Here is a 25660-nt window from a genome sequence, read left to right on the forward strand (position 1 = left end):
GAATAAGGAAATAAAAAGCAAAGGTTAATACAAAACAGGCAATTAAAATTGATTACCTCATCATAACATGCAGAGTACTGGCTTTGAGCTTTTAATAGCTCCTTCTGTAGGGCCTCACGTTTACTTTCTTTGTCGTGTATCTATGGAAAACAATTTCAGAAAATATTTGAATTTCAACAACTGAAATAATGCTGACGACAACAGTTCTGCCCTAAATTGCTAAAGGTATAGTAGATAGAGTATGCAGGAGTGTACGGTCAGTTATTTCCAGTGTTCTAGATCACATACCTATAATAACGGCGGCACGAGGTGCAATTTCATACAGTAATTTTTCATGATCTTTAAACACACTCCGTGTTCTCTGCATCCATATTGGCAGAAAAATATACGGCACCTTAAATGAGCTCCTTGTTAATGGGGGAAGCGGCATGAATGAACGTTGGGGGGAATGAGGCGTTTATAGACTCCAGCCTAGCTGCCACCTTGTTCTATACGAAGGGTTTCAATTCCATCATTTTCTAAACACAGAAAAATGTATCTCTCCAATTCAGAATATTGAATGTCTTATGGATAGTGAAAGGTCATTTGTAACTGTCCAAACGATTGATGGAGTTAAGATACCTCCTTGACCTTCACCCTGCACTCATAAAAAACAGTTTCAGATGACAGAGCACAGGACAATTTCTTCTTCTCTCTCTCCAGAAATGTCTGTTCTTATTCCCTTATTGCACTGTTGATTTGTTATCTAATATATTTCATAATTGTATGTCAACATTTAATTACTGTGTGTCTTTTCTCATTAAAAAGCTAACTGTCATCTAATACTGCTTAGCAACGCTCGCTGTTTACACTAATTCATGCAACTCTGTCTGCTCCCTGCCATCGTTCTCCATCACCATCAGCGACTTAATTGCTTTAGATTCCATTACAAACAGTCAAGGTCACTGCCGGCAAAAATATATATTCCAATTACACATTCGTTAGAAGGAATGAGAGGAACAAACACTCTGACTTTGTTTACACTGGAAAAGATAATACTTTGTAAATAACAGTAATAGAACGACAAAATGGTTACTAACGGAATAGCAGCAACGACAAACATATACAGAATTAGCCAAAACATTACAGTATCACCCATATTGTATGATGTACTGTATATCCTATACTGGATGAGGGGTCCATATGGGGATTGTAATGTTTAACAGGTCTTTATGTGACAACCCAAATTATCAACCTGGACTATTATTAGGGAAAGTGTAAGGAAATGATAACAGGAACCGTGAAATGTACTTACTGGTAGAAACAGTACTAGCCAGGGGCTGGAGATTGGACAAGAAGAAGGGTGAATGCACAAGCCAGATTAATATATGCATTATACTGTATATAGGGGGTTGAAATGCCCTGGGCAAGGATTGATCTGAGCAATGGGAAGTTTTTTTTTTTTTTTAATAAAAAGTATATTATAAAAATTCTACATAACTCAAAATTATTGTAACTGATCAGAGATAGGATTACTGAAAGTCAAGATTACTTCTAGATAAAGAACTCAGAGCAGGGCATTTATAGAAGTGCTGAAGGCAGGACCACAATAATGTGAAATGTTTGGATGGTAGGAAAGTATGTAGTGGGTGGGTCTCACTAGTCACATCTCTTTTTAGAGCATAAAGGGCTTGATTCAGCCCTGATCGCAGGGTTGCCAATTTGCAGCCCTGGCAATTATCGGAAGGACCGCGCATGGCTGTACGCTGGCTGATTGACTGCCAGTCAGCGTTTGTGGGCAGCGCCCCAGCGTTTTCTGGGAACGATGCACAAAAACACATCAGCAGCCCTGATCTTCCCACATGACACATGGCGCTGAACATAGGGGGGGATCCATTTCAGGGTGAGTGCATTTCCCCTTTCTTCGCATGGCTGTGAAGCCATTCTCAACTATGCACAGGGGTAGTCCTCCACTCAGGCAGGGTGAGGGCTTACTGATCGCAGGGCTGGAAAAAGTTTAAGCTTTCCGATCAGGTCTGAATCGGCCAAAAGTGTTTTTATCTCTAGCAAAGAGTATACAGTTGTTAGGTCGACACTGTTAAGGTCAACATACATGGGGTCGACCACTGAAGGTTATCAGGCCTTGAGTCAACACATGAAAAAGGTTGATATGCCTAACGACCTTAGGCATGTCAACCTTTTTTGTGTGACAACGTAAGGCCTGTCAGGGTCAAAAGGTGGACACAAGCATTCGGTCGACATTGGGACAGTTGACGCTCAAAGGTTTTTTTTAAATTTTTTGGGAGTTGACATGTGCCGAGAGGCGGTATTTCATGCCCTACCATGCACTAGGGCATGGAGGGTGAATAAAATAGTTCCCAAAGCATGGTAATTGCAGCAAGCCGTACGAGGGGACATGGTGCACTTTTTCATATTGATTCTGTCACCTCACTAGATATATAGAAGTTTGTTGACTTTATGAATGGTCACCAAGAATATCTACAAATGACCTATTAGTACCCAATTAATGTTCATGAGCCCAAAATAGTAAAGTAGCTCAAACTAAAAAAGCTCATGTCACTACATTGTATGTAGGATTCACATAGGATTCCGCAAGGGACACACAGATCAATGTGAAGTCCCCCACAGACTTGGGAGAGTTTGTAGAAACCCTAGGCACAGATTCCCTGGCCGTTACCCATTTTGGAGTATGGGTGCACAAATCAGAAACATTGTGAAGGTGATGCAACATGCGACACCTCTCCTTCATCATGCCTACCTTAACCTTACGGAAGAGGGATGCTGGGCTGTACATATGAGAGTCCTGACACAATGGGGAATATGTGTACATGGCTTAGAACCAGTCATGAGGTCAGGGCAGTGATGATGCAATTCTGGGTGACTTACACTCCCATCCACTTCAACTTCCCTATTCACGTATCGCCTACATGAGGACTTTTTGATTTTGGCAAGTATGACATTACTTCCAAGCCAAAGAATGTCCACAATTTATTGAATCAAAGTAATAACAAGGGTTGACTATTGTGATAGCATGAAATGGTTGGCCTGGGTGTGTTCTTTTTGTAATAGTCTTTAGATGCTACAATTCCATATGCAAAACATGAATTTTCACAATTTGTTGTAAATGAATTGCGCAACAAGCTTGTTGAATGAAGCCATCAATAAATGTATTTAGTTCTTTATGCTCCCTTACACATTCTTTTATTTGTCTATTCAACATAATTTGTGGATTATTAGATAGACAGTCAATAGTTCGACAGGGTCAAAGGTCGACAGGGTCAAAAGGACGACAGGTTCAAAAGGGCAACAGGAATTTTCACATTCTGGGGTGTCAATGTTGGCCCTTGCTTCACTCATCACACTATTCTATTCTTCCTCTATGCAGACATGGATGGTGAAGTAAGAACAAGCCGGTTTAAAAAGAAAAATCATGAAAGACTCATGTCAACTTTGTCATGTGACTACCTTTTTCAGGTCGACCTTTTGACCCTGTTGACCTATTGGATGTCGACTTTTTTCATGTTTACCCTTAGACCCTATCCTATTGCATGTCGACATTTTTGGTAGACCTATTGGCTGTCTATCTAGACACTGTAAGAACCACAACCAAATTTGCATATGTCAATTAGCAAAATGACCCCAATTGTTAAGTTCACTAAGGGATGGTTTATCAATAGCAGCTACTGCAGTCTGGTATGTTTTGTTTAAACATATGTTTGACATGTTTCTATAGTTGCCACGGCAAGATGCTACATGTTTCATAGCTATGTAAAGAAAAATAAGACTATAAATTAGCTATATATAAATAATACCCTTTATTATTTGTAAGCAATGCAAACACCAAAAAGGCCTTAAATCAGTTTACACACCAATTGAACACAAACGCAGACCTTAGCCAGCGATCATGCAGCATTTATAAAAATGTATTGTTTGTAGAACCTGGAACATTTTTGTTCAATTTACAATTGATAGAAAAGTTTTAAAGCAACACAAAGAACAACTAAGCACACGGCTTTCGGTACATCACAAGTGATTTAAAATGTTATTCTGTATAGTTCCTAGCACCGGTCTTTCTAGTGGAGACAGAGCAGCCACTTCCCTCTGATCCTTCCATACCAAGGAGAAGTAGCATCGCTGCCTATTTAATAAGTTCTTTTAGAAACCATTCGAAGAAGCATTTAAATTAATGATCCTAAAGTGGATTTACAGCGCACTGAATTACTACAACCGAGCTGTAAAACAGTCATCCCCTTGTCCGAAAAGCTTAGAGACCCCAAAAGAAGAGACTCGAATTAAACAGTATAGTGGGAGTGAAGGAGTGAAAATGGCCACTGGCTACTGTTAATGCGCTTGGCAGCTGCTTTCCAGCTCTTTAAATCAGAATCAAGCAAAGATCATTGCCGATCATCCCCGCTAATCCCTATTTTATTTCAGCATTTCAAAAATCTGAAAATGTTTATCCAACTGCATGTCATTTAGAACTTCAGATTTTAATAGAATGAAATCTGTACGTTGGTATTCCTGTCTAAAACTGGCAGCGGGAACAGCTATAAAGCAAATTGAATGTCAGTGATAATTAACAGTGACAGAGAAGGAAACACAGGGAAAGTAAATAGTGGTTAAATTGTGTTTTTTTGCACAATACATTAAAGTTGCTAAGTGCTGAGGACACTTCTACAGTTCTACTCAAGTTGAAATGATATATTTCCAAGAAAACGCTACTGAGGGAGTTAAGCATCGGGAAACCATTAGATGGCAGTTTTCAGTAGTTTCAATCCCACAATTTGATTTTTTAAATGATGAAACATAAAATAAATGAAATGACTTTACGCAAACATATACGTGGAATAAATTATTTCAAATGAAAGCATTGCAAGTTATTTGTTCAGCTGCTCCACTGGCTGGAAGGTTAAGAACAAAAGCCATTATTGTTCAGTGTATTTTTTAGCAGGAAATAGACAGTGGCAAAGATACAGCAGTTCAACACATGAGATCAGAGACCCAAGTTTTCATAGCAGACTCGAACCAGATGTTGGAAAGACGTGTGATCTTTACAGAAACTATTAGTTATGTTTTCTTTTGAAAGTGTAGCACGGTAACAGAAGCGTGTACCTGGTTAACCACTTCAGCTCGAGACCGGGTCGAGTTAAAGGGTTAAATAGCCCCGTACGGTAAATAAATGAGAAACGAGTTTAAAAAAAATAAATAAATTGAGAGTAGAAGGGATATTTGGACAACACACCCTGCTTACTCAACATGAAAAATACAGGCATTTATGAAATTCTATCATTTAATTATAGCCTGCACATTTCTCAAAACACGTTTTTCCACTATACATAATAATTTTCTTGAACCACTAGCCCAGTAATTACAGCAATTCCATCCAAAATTAAATTTCAAAACTATTTTCAAGACTTTATAAATAATTATGTCTAAGCCAGTATTTTTTTTTTTGCTCTTTTTAATTGTGCCTTTCATTAAATGACCTTATTGTAACATAGGCAGGTTACAAAGAAAATCCAGTTTATGAAAAAGTTTCCATTGGAAAGTTCTTGTATTAACCCACTCACTAGAATAAAAATAAAAATAAATCCCACAGACAAAGCACACACACACACACACACACACACACAAAACAATTAGGAAATTCTCTGTCAAGATTCATAAGACAGAGTCCACAAGACAAACTCAACCGGTGCAATTAATGTACAGTTCTGTAACTTGAACAATGTACAGTGACATCTCATGCATGCCGTGAACGCCAAAGGATGAAAACCGTTGCTCAAGGTTTATTTATACAACTTTAACTTTCTTCAGTACTAGTAATCTTGTTTATTTTGTGGCAAATACTTATTAAACCCAAAGATGAAGAAGGAATAAGAAGCATGACTGGAATGCAATTACATAACCATAATAGCACAGGCCTTTACCATGAAATATTTCCATGTTATGAGTGTATAAACAGGTTTTTACAATATGGGGAGATATACTTAAGCGTGGAGAGTGTTACGGTGGAGAGAGGTAAAGTACTGGCCAGTCCACTCCTAACTGATGTGTTAAGGGATGTGCTTGAAAAAAATGACATTTAGGAGCATGTGGGTTAGTAATTTATCTCCTCCAATTTATCACTCTCTTAGGGGCAGATCTACTAAGTTTTGGAGAGTAATAAAGTGTAGATAAAGGGAGTTATTCTGGTCCGTTCGCACGGACTACAACATTTGCATGGGGACCGATGGTGGGCATATGCGCTTGCACAGGGTCATTCCTGCACATGTGCATACACCGGGTGCGTGCGGCCACGGTATACAGACTGTTTGCCGGGGGGAACGGCGGCAGATAGTCATGTCCATGGAACGACAAGCATTTCATGGGCATTCCCATGTAAACACTGGGCGTTCCCATGGTAATCTGGCCGTGACATCGGTGCCGGGTCGGGCAGCTGACATACCGGATGCCAGCTGCCCGCCCACTTCCTCCAGAGCGTTCATACAAATCTAAGTGGCCTGAGAGTCAATCGGATATGAGTGCACGTTCCACATCATTCTAGGGTTGGTGACCATTGAATGATGTGGGTGTTCACATCACAGGCTGCAAATGGATGTTTATGTTTAACACCCATTCACTGGCCCTGCGTGCGAACACACGATGCGAGGGAAGACAGGCAGCAAGGCATTCTCTTGGTGGGGTTTGGTGGACTCGCAAGGCTGCAAATGATCTATTTAGGCAAAGAATGGGTGCCAGTAGCATATACCTTTACCAATTAAGGGCTGTCCACCAGGATATACCAAATTGCAGAAATATCTGGTAAGAATCCTTGTAGCACCCCCATTGGATGTACAACATGCCTAAAGGGAAGATTCATTATGATAGGTATGCAGATTGAATGAAAGTTCAAATAGCGCACAATGGGGAAAATTTACTTGTCACTGATTGAGGATTGGATGAGCTTGTGTGACTGTCAGGAGTAACTGCCGAGCCAGAAGGAGTAGGTTGGAAACGTGCTGGTTTAAAGAAAGACATCTGCATTTAAAGAAAAGAAACAGGCTAGTCTCAAATAACGTCTTTGAGAGTCAACTCGAGAATTTGCAGCAAACGCAATACATCTTGCGAAAGTCTTGCAGGGATCAATAGCAGAGGGGTATTGGAATCTGGTGCGGCTGTAGGGATACGGGTTTGCCGATATTTGGGAACTAAGAAGTTTAGGTATTCCAGAGATGAGGACGTCGAATCCGGTCAGAGCAAGAAGAGGCTGGGTAACGTGAGCTACTTGAAGAGTGCCAATGGGGAAAGGGTGACAGATCATGGAACCGCAGGCTGGCAACGGAGCTGCGTACGAAAGAGAAGTCAGCGGTAACCGGTCTGGGTCATCGGCAAGAAACGTACGATAAGGCAGGCTGTTACAGATTTAAGGGCAGGAGCCCTCAGGATGGATAGCACTGACTGGGATGGTTGCCAGGAATCAGGAAAAACTACCCAGGAATGAAGCCAGGAAGCACACAGCCTGTCTGACACTTTGCACTGACCCAGAGCTGCCTAGACAGATCCCTCTTAAGTGCTGAGGGTGGCTGCCATTGGCTGCACTGAGCCTGGGGTGAAGAAATGGGCGTTTCTGGTAGAAGGGCATATTTGCCCACAACCTAGATGGCCACCAGTTGAACCTTGCACACTGCCCCCACCTGCCAGACATCACACTGCCGAACCTGCGGAGTTGGAGTTGCGGTACTTGTGTAGTTTCACGGCGGCCGATATATCGGATGCGACATCAGCCGATATATCGATGCGATCCGAAGCGATTTTTGACATGTTCATAACCCCACTATCCACTACGCATGGAGTTGATTTTATATAGTGCCGTGAAACTACACAAGTACCAGAGTTGCTATTGCTGCTTACATGAAAGTGTGATACCCCGTTAATGTCACACCATACTACAACGTGAATATATCTGGCTACCTCAGGACCCTTTGTCTATTGGCCCTGATGATGCCCGTGTCAGGTACTGTTCGTGCAGGCACTGCAGAGGTCAACTATTTTCACCTGACTGGGAGATGACAGTTTTAGCCACAGTGGAGAAAGCACGAACAACCAGGGAGACTGCTTTTAGCCACCGAGCAGAGCAGGAAAACTGAGCGGCAGACTGACCTGTGACCTGAGGGAAGAGTCTGTTAAATGGGAGCTCAGTAGTGATAGCCAACAGTGGGTTTACCATAGATCAGGGATGGGGAACCTTTACTACTACAGCAGTTGTGAACTACACATAGCAGAATGCCCTGCTACAGTTTTGCTATTTGGCCATGCTAAAACTGTTGCAAGGCATACTGGGATTTGTAGTTTAACAACAGCTGGAGTGCCAAAGGTTCCCCATCCCTGCCACAGATGGTCACTATCAATGCTAACATTAACGATTAGCATTGATGGTGTGCAGCCAACTGTATAGGCATCATCGATGGCTTTACCTATCGATGGTCATCCCTGCTTTCCTATACACATAACTGCAGGCCAATCAGAGCCTGGGCGGTGGGGCTTTGTGGCAGCACGAGGGGAGTGGAGCCAGGTTTCATGTCCTATTCTTTAAATATTCAGTTGCTTCATTATCATCGATGGAGGGAAAACACAGAGACAGCCAGCTGATGTAGGACTGGAGAACCCCTCCAGCGAGAGTGAGCCGACTCTAAGCCGCATTGAGTCAAAGGAAAAACTATACCCAGTGACTTTGGGAGAAGGTATAAAGGCAACTCAGTTCCCTGCACAGGCTTTTTACAGAAGCAGCAGCAATAGCACTAACACATTAATGCAGAAGGAGGCAGCACGTCTCCTGCTTGCATTAGTGATCTGAGCTGCATCCTAGGATCACCTGCGACTAGATTAGATACAACAAAGAGGCCAAGAAATCTCCATCTTCCAACGGATATTCTGCCTACCCTCCCAGAAAGACCGAAAGGCTCCCAAAAATCAGGTCCCCCTCCCGGCCCCCTGGAAAGGTGGGCAACCCTCCTGGATAATGCTGGACCCCCGCATCTCGCTGGTGGCAGAGTTAAATTGCCACGATTCGTGGCTTTTTGAGTCGAGGGGCGTGGATAAATATGCATATCCTGCCTTTCAGCACTGTCCCCTCCTTGAAGACCCGCAAATTGAGGGATTTGCATTACTGGACGAGGAGCTTGGTGATGTCTACATCAGTCCCTGCCCCCAGAAATGCTACTGATCATCTCCTCTCCAGGATTATCCCGGAGAAGAGACTTTAAAAGTAGGCAAGTATGATATTCTGGCTACATCACTGTCATACAATGGTGGGACATGCTTCTGTTTTGGGAAGCAAAGGCATTCAGTCATTGCCCCCAAATTAGACTGTCAATCACTGCTGATTTGCATCCGACGTTGCAGACCTGTATTGCACATGCACAGTACAGGTGCAGCACATGCGCAAAGGGATTCAGTACTGACTCCCGGCGGTCGGGATCCCGGCGTTCAGAATCCCGACGTCGGAATCCCGATAGCCAAAATCCCGACAAGGGGGGGACGTGGATCGCCCCCCCTTGCGGGCTCGCTGCGCTCGCCACGCAGCGGGCCCCGTGCCTCGCTACGCTCGGCACACTAATTTATTCTCCCTCCAGGGGTCACTGCCCGTGTGTATAATGCCCACATGTATATGTTGCTGCCCATGTGTATAATGCCCACATGTATATGCCGCTGCCCTGTGTATAATGCCCACATGTATATGCCACTGCCAGTGTGTATAAGCCCGCATGTATATGCCGCTGTCAGTGTGTATAATGCCCACATGTATATGCCGCTGCCCTGTGTATAATGCCCACATGTACAGTATATGCTGCTGCCCTGTGTATAATGCCCACATGTATATGCTGCTGCCCGTGTGTATAATGCCCACATGTATATGCCGCTGCCCTGTGTATAATGCCCACATGTATATGCCGCTGCCCTGTGTATAATGCCCACATGTACAGTATATGCTGCTGCCCTGTGTATAATGCCCACATGTATATGCTGCTGCCCGTGTGTATAATGCCCACATGTATATGCCGCTGCCCTGTGTATAATGCCCACATGTATATGCTGCTGCCCTTTGTATAATGCCCACATGTATATGCCGCTGCCCGTGTGTATTATGCCCACATGTATATGCCGCTGCCCTGTGTATAATGCGCACATGTATATGCTGCTGCCAGTGTGTATAATGCCCACATGTATATGCCGCTGCCCTGTGTATAATGCCCACATGTATATGCCGCTGCCCTGTGTATGATGCCCACGTGTATATGCCGATAATTGATCATTTTTATATGGCCCCCGAAGGGTTTTCAAATTTTCCAAATGGCTCGGTAGAAAAAAGGTTCCACACCCCTGCTCTAGACCATACCTGCTAACTTTTTGTAACTCCTTTCCGGGAGAAGCCCGGAGAGGAGTGAAAGCGGGGCGGGAAGAGGCTTCGTTTTGGGGGTGGGGTGAGGCTGACATCACCAAGCCCTGCCCCATGACAGACAGTCGCCTCAATTTGCAGGTCCGTGGATGGGGGGAGGGGCTAAAATGACTGGAGGCACTCATTTTAGCTCCACCCCGTCCCCGCAGACCCGTAGTTTTAAACCGCGGGGAAGGGGGGAGCAGGGGCTGCGGGGAAAATGCAGGAGACTTCTTCACCTTCCCGGGGGGCCGGGAGGGGACCCAATTTGTGGGACCCTCCCGGCCATTCCGGGAGGGTAGGCAAGTATGCTCTAGACCACGGGTGTCAAACACAAGGCCCGCGGGCCAAATCCGGCCCGACAGACCTCGTCATGTGGCCCGCGCAGCCGCCGCCGCCAGCCTTCACCTTTTATTCTCTTTTTTGAGAGGTTTTTTTTTGCACTGCCGGCGGCCATGTTCCTGTGGTCTTTTAAGATGTCTGCGGCCACAGGAACATGGCCGCCGGCCTCCACGGCTACGTGGAGGAGGGCCCGTCAGCCTGTTCCCTCTTATCGAGGCAGTGGCAGACGCTGGGTGGGGACGTCATGATGATGACGCCTCCCACCCAAGCGTCTGCAGAGAGGAAGGAAGGCAGGCCGAGTCGGGGGCCACAGCAGGACAGGCCGCGGCGCAGAGAGTGGAATTGAAATTACTGGAGCCGCAGCAGCAGTAAAGGAGCCTGAGGGATAAAATACAGTAAGTTACATAAAAAAACAATATATCTGGTGGTGGTGTCATGGCATTACTTTTATATTATACGGGGGGAGCAGCCTGTGGTGTCATTATTATTGTACAGGGGAGCAGCCTGTGGTGTCATGGCATTATGCCATGACACCACAGGCTGCTCCACCTGTATAATAATAATGCCATGACACCACAGGCTGCTCCCCCTGTATAATATAAAAGTAATGCCATGACACCACAGGCTGCTCCCTCTGTATAATAATAATAATGCAATGACACCACAGGCTGCTCCCCCTGTATAATAATTTGTGGCATGGCATTACTATTGTTATATTATACAGCGGGAGCAGCCTGTGCTGTCATTGCATTATTATTATACAGCGGGAGCAGCCTGTGGTGTCATTGCATTATTATTATACAGCGGGAGCGGCCTGTGGTGTCATTGCATTATTATTATTATTATACAGCGGCCCTTTGAGGGTGACCAAACTGCTGATGCGGCCCCCGATGAATTTGAGTTTGACACCCCTGCTCTAGACGCTTGTGAATCAGGCCCAGGGTGTAGCCAGGATTTAGTCAATAAAGAGAGTACATTTTGAGGGCTGTACATTTTGAGGGCTGTACAAATTATATGCAAGCAACTATAAAAACATATTCAGACTTTTTCTCCCCTAAGCATTTTATGTCACAGGTTCTGTTATGTTTATTAAAAATGTGCTGTGGCGGTGCCTAAGTAAAATAATCGTCTACGGTGTAAAAAATATATATTCAGACAAAATGGGATGATGCCGTATGTTCAGGTTTCATTCTAAATATCAAAAGGCTGCTAGCAGCTTATACCCCACTGTAACTGGAGGCGGTTCCTTAGAAAACATAGTGAAATGGATGTACATTCTGCCCTTTCCTGGTATCCAATGAGTTGTGAATACATCTCAATAGGAAAGGGTGAGATCTTGCAAATCACAAATTATAGCTTTTCAATGCACGCAAGTATTTCTAGAAGACTCAGAAAAGATTTACAAGCTACATAGACAATTTACTGCATAATTTTAGCTTTCAAACGGACTCTGTAATTTTGCTCCCAATCCACATGTAAATTCACTGCTTATACGGAGTAAGACTGAACAACACAGCCGTTATGCTCTTACAATGATTGCAGTATTAATAAATGTAAAGGCAAATAATCTTTCAATGTTATTAGAGGGAGATTATTTTAAGAAAAAAACTCATCTAAAATATTGTGTTATATATAAATTGCTGTTACAAAATCATTTCCCTCTTTCAGGATATGGAGCAAGCAGTGTACAAATACAGGAACATGCAGGAATACAGAAATTGCTGTACATTCTGACAAATGGAAATTTAGGATAGCGTGCACCTTGGGTAAAGAATGGTAAAATCAGGATCATCCACATGCTGGAACAGGCAGGAGGGTATAGTCTGTGTTCTGTAATTGAATATATAGATGGAGCCTACTTCAACTGTGAGTCTGCCAGAATGGGACGTGCGCACGTCGAGACACTTGCTTGCCCCATTCTCGGAAATGGACGTGCCAGTGTGTGAGATTCTCGTGCGTCCAAGTACTGTCCCCATCCACCAGATCGCCATCCACCAAAAACCTGTGGATGGCTATCTGGCGACAACAACGAAAGCTGCCCCATCGGTATGTTTAGATCTCAAAATGCATCTTATTGGCTATTCGGCTCACATACTGTATTTTTGATAGCCAATAAGGTAAGAAAAAAGAACCACTCATCATTCATCCACATACAACTAAGCTCCAGGGGTAAATTTACTAAGATGGGAGTTCTATTGATGATGGGAAGTTGCCCATAGCAACCATTCTACAGTACTTCTTATTTTTTTATCACCATCTAGAAGATAATAGATAGAATTTGGTAGGTTAATATGGGCAACATCCCATCTTTGATAGAATTCCCATCTTAGTAAAGTTACCCCCTTGCACGATCTTCTAGTAACGCTGTGCAGTAGGTTGACTCAGTAGCAAAACAATGGAATAGAACGTACAGTACATGGAGCTTATGTTTAATAAAATTATATGAAGCATGCCTATATTATTTGTGTGGCCACAGCTGTATCTGCATATGAAATAAAACATTACAGGGTTTTTACTAGCAAACCCTGTAACCTTAAATTCTGCATGCAGGCGCAATTGCACACAAAATATATGCATGCTGCAAACCATTTTAAGCAGCAGATTCTGCTTGTGCATCTTATATGCATAGTGATGCAAATAAGATGTTTAAAGCCAATGTGAGTTGTACAGTACAACAACAAGATTGAGGCCTACACTGATTTCTCCAAGCAGCACATACCGTATATACTCTAATATGTCGACCCGAATATAAGCCGAGGCACCTAATTTTACCCCAAAAACCTGGGAAAAATCATTGACTCGAGTATAAGCCTAGGGGAGGCAGTGGTGGCCCCTGGAAGGGTGGAAAGCTCTGGCTGCAGCTGTCTGAGGGGGACCCAAGGGGCCACAGTACCCAGGAACTGCACAGTGAGGGACCAAATTCCCTGTGTGCCCGGGGACACGTAGTGCTGCACCCCTATGTGGGGAATGTGTGTTACTGGTCCCGGCAGGGGGTACTGGGGCTTGGGGAGGACACTCTATGCGCTGGAAGGGGCACAAATGCAGGCTCAGGTGGGCAGGTAGGAGGGCTACGCAATGTCGGGTAGGTTAGGCGTCCGGATGTGATGTTGGGTAGGGAGTGTGTACCTGAGACCTGGACTCAGTTGCAGGCTCCCGCCCATCACTACTGCGACTCCTGGTGTCCGGTCAGCTGGCTGCTTGGTGCCGCGGTCTCCTCACTGGCCGCCGCTGGCGGGGTCTGGCACTCTACACTCCATCTTCTGCCAGAGGGCGCGCTAGTGTGGGCGCCGCAGCATTGCCACACTCAGCCGCCCATCCGGTCTTCTGGCTGCCACTCAGGTCTACTCCCCCCTACACGCACCGTCCGTCTCTCCCTCCTTTGGCTGTCGGTGGGGTCTGGCTGCTCCTCTTCCCTCTCAGGCTCCCAGTGCAGGCGACCTTCTGCACACGGCTCTTCTCCTCTCTCCCCCACACTCCTACTTCCGGCCTCCCGTCCCTTTGCGCGCCCTGGCCTGTTCATCAATCCGGGGTCAATACAAAGGTGCAGTCGGACGTCACAGCGCCGACCACGCGCTTCCGGCGTGACTCTTCAGGCTGTCAGGTCCTTCTATTTTGCTAAGTGGGTTACTTAGCAACCACCTAGCGTTGGTTCCCTGCAGGGTGCCTTGGGGCAAACGGGGTACCCTAGGCTGGGGTGCCACATAATCTTCACTCGAGTATAAGCAGAGGTGGGATTTTTCAGCACAAAAAAATGTGCTGAAAAACTGGGCTTGTACTCGAGTAAATTCGGTAAGTGGGGTGACTACTAATCAATTCCTTAGGGAAGATCTAAAATTTCTAGGCCTAAATACCTTATGTAGAAAATGGTAACCTACTATCCATTAACCACCACACAGTATACACATTACTGTGACAGGGTCTTTATACATATTTTAATCTCTCCATTTTGCAACACCATTAAGCTAGTGGATTCAAGGAATCATGTCTGAGCAGATGTGTTGGTGTCCTATGTTTAGAGAGAGGATGTCAGATACAAGCCACATGACAAACACTTGCTTCCAACCACAACCCACAAACAGAATCTTGCTCTCTCTCTCTCTTCTCTTCCAAGCCTGAATAGAGGTTCCCCAATGGAATTGTTTTACCCAGAACAGTGTTTGCAAAATGCAATCTATAAAGTCACAATTTTCAAGAGGCACGGGCAAATTAAAATGACAAAGAATGTATTCAATTGTCAGAATGAAAGTGGGATGTGTGAGACAAGAGAAGCTTGCTCTGGAGTCGTACATTTATATGCCTAGATTAAAACATGCACCATTTTATAAACCATATCCTAGACAGATGATATTTGTATCTTGTATTCCTTTGTTCCCAACCTTTCCCAGAAGAACATGTTACTGTAGATTACGGCTCTTCGGGTTTGGTGCTCAGGGGCCATTAGTGTTGCTTATTCTTGTACATCTGCATTAATTAGTAAATGGACTACTTAGGTTAGCTCACCTCTGGTCACATCTCAATGCTGCGGTCATTAAACCATGACTATGTAAACCATGGGAATGCATCTCCAAAGCTTTTCTAATGAAATGAAACTATTAGTAAAATAAGGATTCTCTGATCAGGGCTGCCACTAGAAATTGTGGGGCCCGGGACTGATATCTAGCCTGGGACTGATTTCTAGTCCCCCTCCCCCCCTACCCCCTCATTTATCACCCAACTCTGCAATAAATATATATATATATATATATATATATATATATATAAACACACTGTGCATACAGAGATACAGTATATACACACACACACACACACACACACACAACATACATAGACACACACACACACACTTCATACATACATACACAGCATACATAACACACACAAAAAACACACTGCATAGATACATACAAAACACACTGCATACTTTCATATATACACACACACACACACACTACACACTGCATAAAGCATACCGTACAAGCAAACACATACTCAATATAAATACAGCACTCCTCTCTCCCCTCTCAGAAATATTGTGCTGCCTTGTTTGCATCAATTATATATATTGAAATTATCTGATTTCCTAGTAAATAAAAACCAGATTAATCACTTTTTATTTCCAATGACAACCACATGCAACCCAGTATGGTCCACTTATTCTGGGTACATGCCTATACAATAATAATATCGGGTGATTTGTTAGGGACATATGCAGGATTTTTAGAGGGGGTTTCCAAATGCAGTTCACAAACTCCCACTCTGCGAAACATTGGAGCAAGTCTGGAGCATGAATCTGGGGGGAGCAGAAGAAGAACAACCTAGTAATGATACTGGAGTTTACTGTAAACATTGGTCTATACAATGGATACTGCATGCAAAACAGTATTAGTATTTAACACAGGGTTGCCGACTTTTTAATGCTCCTCTCCGGGAGAAGCCCGGAGAGGAGACTTTCCTTACCCGATCGGGGCGGGGCTTGATGGTGACGTCATTAAGCCCCGCCTCCACTACAGGAAATAGTAGAAATTACTGATATCCATGGAGGGGGCGGGGCTAAAATGACGCGATTGTGCCATTTTAGCTCTGCCCCCTCCTCTGAGACCCGCGGATTGCGGCATTTACATGCCGCGATTCGGTGGGTTCAGGGGGGTCCCCCAGATTCCGGGAGGGTTGCCCACCCTTCCGGGGGGCCGGGAGGGGGACCCGATTTTCGGGAGACTCCCGGGAATTCCGGGAGGGTCGGCAACCCTGATTTAACACTGTAGATGGTCTATTGTATAGGCAAGTGGTCTCCAAACTTTTTGGGGGCGTGAGCTACTCGAGACAAAATAAACCACCTGAAGAGTTATCAAAAATTTTTTTTTTAAATCTGCATATTAATCGAAAAATGCCTTTTACACATTATGCCACACACTGTTATGCCCCTGACACATTATGCCACATACCGCAATGCCCCAGACACAATATGCCACACACTGCAATGGGCCTTGTCCATCAATCTCACCAGTGTTCTCCACTGGTGACCAGCGAGAACACTGGTGCTATCAGCTCACTCAGCACACAGCGCTCAGCTGGCGCTGTGTGTGGGCTGTCAGCAGGCCCGCCATCAGGAATTTCAGGGCCCGGGACTCATTTCAGGTCTGGGCCCCCGCACTGATTGGCTGCCGGTAGGCGAGCTCTGATTGGCTCAAAAGCCGGTGCAGCATTTTATTTGGCCGCTCGCATCTTGGGTTGAATAAGCCTGCACTCCGGACCTGCTTTGTTCGGATTCGGATGAGTTGCAGTGGGCAAAATTAGCTGCCCTGGCACTTCCAGAGGGACAGCTGTACCCACAGAACCCCCTGGCTGTCAGCTATGTGTGCTGAGCAACAGCACTGCCCAACCTACAGTAGCATAGCTAGGAAGCACTACACACATCGCTATGGGGCAGATTTATTAAGCTTGGAGAAGAGATAAACTGGAGATAAAGCGGAGAAAAGGTAAAAGGAGATAAAGCACCAGCCAATCAGCTCCCAACTGTCTTTTTCAAACACAGCTGATTGGCTGTGCTTTATCTCCATTTACCTTTTCTCTGCTTTATCTCCAGTTTATCTCTTCTCCAAGCTTAATAAATCTGCCCCTGAGTGTGTAGGGCCCGTTAGAATGGTCAGAGAAAGGTTAAATAAACACCTGAAACCTCCCAAAGATAGCTGCTTAAAATGCAATCTTCCCTATTTAAAAACATGAAGTTATGAAGAAAACAATTGGGATTTGATACATTTTAACAACCCAGAGGAGTATAGAAGAGAATTTATATTATACACTTATAATAATTCTCTTTGATGTGCAGTGCAATATGCAAGCACCTTCTTCTGTTTGCTTCACATGGGCCGATACTTCCGAAGCATACAAGAGAGGTCTTGCTTTGCCAGATAAAAAATATATATTAATCTAGTTAATGCAGCAATTGCAGCCCAGAGTTGTGATGCCGTCAGTTTTATTCTCCCTCTGCACAGAAGCAGAGAATCAGCAAAGAAAAATAAGAACATCAAGGGTTTTTTTTTTTTTAAATTATAGTCCGACAAATGAAAATGATTTTATAAGGTAACATCTGTTTTTCTGAAACCAATTTAAGTGCAATTATGGTAACTATCTACTCAAAAGACATAGCAAAGAGCAGATCTAATTTGTTGTAAATTGAAGAAACTCATCGCTCCCCTCTTCTCAGCGGCGGCAGCGTGTAAAAAAAGTTCTTGGTGAGGGGGGTCATGGAAAGATCACATGCAACAGAGGTTTTGTATCACATCTCCAAATTACTCAGAGGCACTGTAGTCTTGCAAATTAAACTAAACTTCCGTAATTCCAAGAAATAACACTGCAGTGAAAATTGCTTGTATGACTTTGAAAGAAAAATATTCTTTATATCTTCAAAAATGCGAGCGAAGAGAAGTAATCAAGACCAGTGCTAAAAAGAGGTAGGCTTTGTACCCTTCCTGTTCACGGATTCCCTGTTCATTTTCGAGTGCGCCCAAGCTGAATTTGGGTGATGTGACGCAGGGCTGTCTTAATTAGGGATGTGCGGGTTCGGATTTCCGAGATCCGAGTCCGCACGAACGTCATCAATCCGAGTGGCGCTCGGAGCTTCCCGTCTGATTGAATGGCAGTGAAAACGCCATCGCCCGGCGCTGGATTCTCGCGATACTTTAAATAGCGGCTCCCGCGCCCGCTATCTTCCCTCCAGTCTAGGAGAGGGTTGGGAGAGGGTGTGTTGGTGGCGCTGCTCCTGGGGCTTGAACTTTATCTGAAGTTGTCACTGGGGCTGTCTGCTGGGGCTCCCTCAGTGCTGCTGTGTACTCTGTCCTCTCTGCTTAGGGTGGGATCACCCTAGCAAGGAGGGTAGTCAGCTGTGTAACTACTGCAGTGTAAAGTAAACTAGTGAACTGATTCAGCTGTGTGTAACTTATACCCCTTTTACACCAAAACGCTGGGTCGCACCCGGCTTTTTTAGACCCAGGTTCAAGCCGGGTGCGACCCGGCGTTTAGTGCAATTTACACCAGGCGGACAGCCTGGCCCGCACCCCCCCCCTCCCCTCCCCTCCCAGTGCTTGGAGATGACAGGATGATGTCATCTCCAAGCGCCAATCACCGCCGCCGCCGGACCGGAACGGTGCTGGGGGCAGCCCAGCACTAAGGTAAGCTGCTGGGCTGCCCCCAGTCACCGCGCGCACCCCCCCCCCCCCGCCGTCGCACAGGAGGTGAATGGATGCCGCACACAGGCATCCGTTCACCTCCCTCCCTCGCTGCCGCTGCTGTCTGCAGGGTATAGCAGACAGCAGCGCCGGCTGTCAGTGTCAGGCTGACAACCCGTCCAACCTGCGGACGCTGCGGTCCGCAGGTTGGACGTTCCCCATTCATGTAAATGGGATCCGGGTCATCCGACCCGGCGTTCCCATTTACACCGCCCTCTACCCAGGTCCTAGCCGTGTTCTACCCAGGTCAGGACCTGGGTAGAAGTCCTGTGTAAAGGGACACGGCGTTAGGGATTTACACCGCCGAAGATCCGGGTCTGACCCGCCGCTGACCCGGATTTTTCGGCGGTGTAAAAGGGGTATTACTGTGTACTTGTAGTACTACTGTATCCTCTGTGCTGGGGCCTACCTCTGGTGCTGTGCTGTATATAGTATAATATTATATTATATATATATATATATATATATATATATATATATATATAGTCGACTGGTGCTGCTAGTGCCTGCACTGAATAGAGGCTGCCAGTACCTACTCAGTCCACTGGTGCCACTGACAGTGCTACTGCCTACCTACCTAGTAGTACCTACTACCTAGGCTATTATATTTAATTAATATATAATACCTGTCCTGCAGTGCTGTAATAAATTCCAGGCTCCTGGTGCCCTGCCAACCAGTACCGACCTACTGCAATATAATTATGGAATCGGAACATCTATCACAATGAACTTAGGTCTACAGTCATTAGGTCGACCCCACTAGGTCGACTGGCAGGAAGGTCGACCTGATTTAAGGTCGACATGGGCCAAGGTCGACATGACTTAAGGTCGAATTTGCATAAAGGTCGACATGAGGAAGGTCGACTGGTGAATCTAGAATTATGGTAATGGGTGGTCCCAGAACTAGACATAACAGCAGGGGGACCTTTGCGTGGCGTAGCCGCGCTGCGAAAAGGGGGCGTGGTCCCATGGAAAGGAGGCGTGGCATCACAAAAAGGGGTGTGGTATTACACTTTAGACCATACACGGTAATGCCCATTACACATTTTAGCAAACTCCGTAATACCCATTACACATAATGCCACACGCCGTAATGCCAATTACACATTAGGCCACACACCATAATGCCCATTACACATTGTGCCACACATCATGATGCCCATTACATACTATATAACAAACCGTAATGCCCATTACATATTTGCCACATAAGTGCTGCTTACCTACGTGCTCATTGCTAGGGGGTTCTTGCGTGATGGCACCATAGTACCCATTACACATGATGCCACACACCACAGTACCCATTACACATGATGCCGCACACCATAGTGCCCATTACACATGCTGCTGCACACATAATGTCCATTACACATGATGCTGCACACATAATGCCGCTTACACATGATGCTGCACACCGTAATGCCCTTACATATTAAGCCACACATTATGCGTAATGCCCCCACATACTGCCACTTGTAGCGTCCCTTAAGCAATGCCCCCAAAAGTGCCACTTACTGTAAATTTCATATGAGCCTTCGCTGCTGCAGGGAGAGATGCAGAGCGGTGCAGCTGCTTCTATGGGGAGAGGAGCAGAGCGCAGCGCATAGCACACTCCCACTCCCCTCCTGGTGTCCCCTCTAGCCGAGTGGACATTTGAAATATTATGCGCGCTGTTGTGTGTGACGTCGGGGGAGCACACCGGGCGCCGGCACCACATGATTAAAGGGGGGCGGGCTGAGGTGAAAGCGGGGAGAAGAATTGGAGTGGAAGCTGCAGGGGTGACAGTCATTGACAGCTGGGCAGAGAGCAGGGGTCTGCCCGGCTGTATTCAGAGCACTGCAGGTCACGGCTGTTTGAAATAATACCCCTTTCACAACAGAAAATGCAGGAATTTACCCGGGAATGTGGTACCAGGATCATGCAGGGACATTCCCAGGCTGACCCCTTATACACCAACCTAGTCCCTGCATTTTCTGGTGTGAGGGGGAGAGACAAACCCTCCCCTCTCCCTACACACCTTTAACCAACAAGCTTTATCTTCGGAACCAACTGACCCATTTACATGAGACCAGTATCATATTGAAGAACTTTTGAGTTGGCTTCGAATGATTTTTGGTCCCGTGAAACTGGGCTGTTTGGTTCCAGAGAAATCTGCCCTCAAAGAACATAAACAGTCATGAAATGACATTTAAGAAAAAAAAAAAAACGGTTTAACCTCAATATCCCTGGAACCAATTAACCCATATGGATCCAGCCTGGTATCAGATTGAAGGCCCGGCGATTTGGGTTTGACTGACATCAACCTTGAGCTTCAGTGATGCAGAAGGGGGAACTGGCAGCTGTTGAACTGGGTGCGGGTCAGAATTAGCAGGTCCTGTGCACCCCCGGACCACCCCCTAGATTCACATATGCTTACTGTATGTAGCATAATTTTTAATAGGCATTATGGTGTTTGGCATAATACATAATGGACATCATGCCGTGTAACTTAACGTGCAATGGACATTATGGTGTAAATGTTTAATGCGCGCCTTTGGTGGACAATGTCCCTGTTTATGAAGCGTATTGTGAATTTTGTCTTAATCTGTGTGGCATTATGTGAATTCTGGCTCAATCCATGTGGCATTATGTGAATTTTGTCTCAATCCGTGTGGCATTATGTGAATTTTGGCTCAATCCATGTGGCATTATGTGAATTTTGGCTCAATCCATATGTCATCTTATGAATTTGGCTCAATCCGTGTGGCATTATGTGAATTTTGACACAATCCATGTGGCATTATGTGAATTTTGGCTCAATCCATTTGGCATTATGTGAATTTTGGCTCAATCCATTTGGCATTATGTGAATTTTGGCTCAATCCGTGTGTTATTATGTAAATTTTGGCTCAATCCGTGTGGCATTATGTGAATTTTGACACAATCCATGTGGCATTGTTTGAATTTTGGCTCATTCATTCCATTTGGCATCATGTGTAAGGGGCAAGTATAATGGGGTCTAGTATTTTGTTGCATAATGTGTAGAACTTGTATATGGTGTTGTACACTATACTCATGGACATGCCCCCTGTTGAGTGGCCACACCCCCTTTTCCAGAGCGCGCCTTTTCCAGAGTGCACAACTACATCCTTCACATTTGTTGCCATGGTGGGCCTGCATACTTTAAATGCCAGGGCCTATTTTTAATCCCATTGCCACCCTCTCTCTGCCGCTCTCTTAGCATGTACACTGGCACCATTAACACTGGCCCTCCCCCACCTAAACCCTCTTTTATCATGGTGCCCCCCTGTCATTTTATCCTGGATCCGCCCCTGGGTGCCTAGTACTGCCGTATGTACCTGTCTGGTGCCTAGTACTGCCGTATGTACCTGTCTGGTGCCCACTGCCTAGTACTGCCGTATCTACCTGTCTGGTGCCTAGTACTGCCGTTTCTACCGTCTGGTGCCTAGTACTGCCGTATCTACCGTCTGGTGCCTAGTACTGCCGCATCTACCTGTCTGGTGCCTAGTACTGCCGTATCTACCTGTCTGGTGCCTAGTACTTCCGTATCTACCTGTCTGATGCCTAGTACTGCAGTATCTACCGCTGCAGTGCCACTCTTACATGAGCCACGTGTTTGTGCCGCACACTTGTGTGGCTTAGCATAGTTATCCAGCTACCTTGGTGCAACCTTTTGCCCTAAAAACAATATTGTGAGGTGTGAGGTGTTCAGAATAGACTGGAAATGAGTGGAAATTAATGTCATTGAGGTTATTAATAGCGTAGGAGCAAAAAAAAAAAAATCAGAACCCAAAACGTTTAGGGGGTGTTTTGGCAAAGCTCATTAGAACCCAAAACCTGAAGGTAATCAGAACCCAAAACCCAAAATGCGAAAATTGGCCGATGCACATCCCTAGTCTTAATAGCATTGTAGGCCCTTGGCAAAGCTATTCACTGGGGCCCCGAACCACCCATTCACATGAAACCAATTTAAGAAAATTTTATCTTTTTCTTGCCATCGATCTACATGTTTTCATTCAGTGAATAGTTGTCAACAATCTGATTGGTGGATAGCTCTAGCCAACCACCAATAAGCATGCTGACAAGCATTCACTGTAGGGCTGCAGGCTGGTAGGCAGGTAAAACATGCTGCCTGGCCTCTCTAATTGTGTGACCACTCATCACTGCTCAAAGGCCCCTAGAATTATAGAATTATGGGACTCTGGACAGCAGCACAGTGTGCCTATAACTTTAGATGGTCCTAAAATGGACTAAAGCAGTAGGGTCTTGATCATGACAAAGGGTCTATTCAGTAAAAGTAAAATAAATACAAAAATATATCTGTGCAACATATAAATGATAAAAGAACACTTGATCGAAAGTATCAGAAATACTTTATACCTTTTAATCTGCCATTTGGGCAGGATCAGAGTTTAATGCTAATTTGATTAGGTTGAGTTTGAGGCAGCACACAGGGCCTGTTCAACCACTAGGCTATTCTGCTTGGTCCTAAGGGGCGCAGCGCCAGCCAGTGGCAGAAGTACTGGAGACAATGGAATCGCCGCCACCAGGCTCTATCAGTGAAGGGGCCACCTTTCTCCATTGCACTTCCATAACTGAGCTCTAGCCACTTGTAGTAGAGGATCGGAAAAAGAAGAGGTAGGTTTGCCAGCAGTGTGCCCACCCCCTAACATCCCCAGCACCTCGGCTCCTGCATGCTGATTCCACGAGTGAGTGGGGAGGCAGGGTTAGCCAGCAGTACGTACAGCCCTCACACCCTGGATTTCTGGGACCCACGCAGTAAAGAAATTAAGAAGCTGGTCTTCTTTCTCCTCTGCTAGTGTCCAGGAGAGGTAGCAGTGGCGTCAGTGTGGGGAGCAACTGGTGAGAGGACTGATGGGGAGAGTGCTAGAGTGGGGACTTTTGTATGTGTGTGTGTTTTATTGAAGCTTCTATTATAAGGATGGCCTGGCAAGTGCTCACATTGTAATAGACAAAGTAAAAAAAATTAAAAAGATGATGCACACATGATGCATATAGGGGATGCAGTCAACATCCCGGCAGCCAGTGTTCAGTCTACCAACACCGGCAACTCAACTGCCTTTAGAAGACTGGCACTGGATCTCCAAAAGGAGTAGGATGCCGGACTACAGACAACCGGTGAGTATGCAGGCGGGATAGGGTCAGGCTGGGGGGGTTAGTTTTAGGCACTAGTGGGGGGATTTAGGAATAGGCTGTGGGGAGGGACAGATAGGGTTAGACTGCGGGAAGTGGGGGAAGGGGTGGCAGCCTCTTCTGTATTAGCCTATTGCAGCTGGAACCCTTAATCAGCAACATTACATTTGTGCACCTCTGACTCTGACCCTGTTGACTGCAAGAAGCTTACAAAGGTCAAAATGAAAATTTTAGTTTTTTTTTTTTTTTTGGGGGGGGGGGTTGGGGGGGTTCACAATACAATGAACAGAGGGCCTAATTTATGTTTGTATGGGATTGCACAGCAGCAAGGAAGCGGCTGTGCAGTTCCGTTTAAAAAAAAGTCAAATGCAGCAGGTGGCATCTGTAGGCCATAGAACTCTCGCGCATGCATTTGTGATCTGAGTGCTGCATCTAAGGACATGCGAACTGCAAAGTACGTATCTTGAGTCTGCGCAGACCCCACTCCATTGAATGTATATAGAAACCATCGGAATTAGGAACAAATCTAAATTAGATCCGATAACGGACTATGAATAAGAAGCAGTTTGTGTCCAGGATCATCTGTGCTGATTGCCCATTGTAATTCTGGGCCCCATACATTATTAATCTGCAAAACCTCCTGAGGCCAGACACAAAATGACTGGATTCAGAAACTTTCAAGGTCTAAATGGATTTTAATACTGTATATTTGCGCCACAATCGAGGCCGTGCAGTCTACATAATTCAACCATCTGCTCTTGATAGCTAAGCATTTCAATGTTGCATTGCAGAAGTAAGAGTTGTATTTACTGTAGATGGAGAAGATAAATCTGTCAGTGATGAGAAGATAGAGTGGAAGACACTGCTGAAGGATTTGAGTTTATGCAAATCTTTCTTATGGTGTGTCCAGTTATTAATAGTTGTGAGCACCTGATCACATACCCTCCAACATGACCCATTGCATTCGGTACACAGTGCTCTGCTCCTGGACTTCCCTGGCAATGTAGGATTACCAAGAAGGGTGTTTCACCTCAGGTGCTGGCAATCATAGATTACCAGGGAAGCCCAGGAGCAGAGCATTGTGTACCGAATGCAATGGGTCATGTTGGAGGGTATGTGATCAGTAGAGTGAGCTGATTACTGCTTTTGTATGTACTGAATTCATACAGGTAACAGGTCACTTCATAAAACCTTTGTTCCTGAACTAAACATTCAACACTCTTGTAGGAATACACATCCCAATATGCCTTGCCACAATTTTTTTTATCAGAGCATGTTAAAACTTTGGCAAGGCATGCTGGGATGTGTAGTTTAACAACAGCTGGTGGGCCGTGTATGGCTCAACCCTGGTCTAAGTAGACAAGGTTTCACACAGTTACCACTTCTCATCTGTAAAAAGAACATATTTTACTATAAAATCCCCCAGACATTCCAAAATGTCAGAGTATCTTGGTTCCGATGCCGACACATTTTCAACTCCACTTACTGAAATTTCTTCCTGAATAACAGTCCACAAAACATA

General features: G+C 45.1%; 1 protein-coding gene across 2 annotated transcripts in view; it reads right to left on the reverse strand.

Annotated features, from left to right (window-relative positions):
• The window catches only part of LOC146080243 (uncharacterized), a 332057-nt gene that overhangs the window by 295242 nt on the left and 11155 nt on the right, over positions 1 to 25660 (reverse strand). For both annotated transcript variants that reach the window (XM_083187285.1, XM_083187284.1), the window contains exon 4: positions 57 to 140. In XM_083187285.1, the coding sequence (XP_083043411.1) occupies positions 57 to 140 (84 nt within the window). The remainder of the gene's footprint in view (positions 1 to 56; positions 141 to 25660) is intronic.

This window comes from Crinia signifera, chromosome 5 (genome assembly GCF_055691185.1).
Source record: "Crinia signifera chromosome 5, ASM5569118v1, whole genome shotgun sequence".
Classification (NCBI taxonomy): Eukaryota; Metazoa; Chordata; class Amphibia; order Anura; family Myobatrachidae; genus Crinia; species Crinia signifera.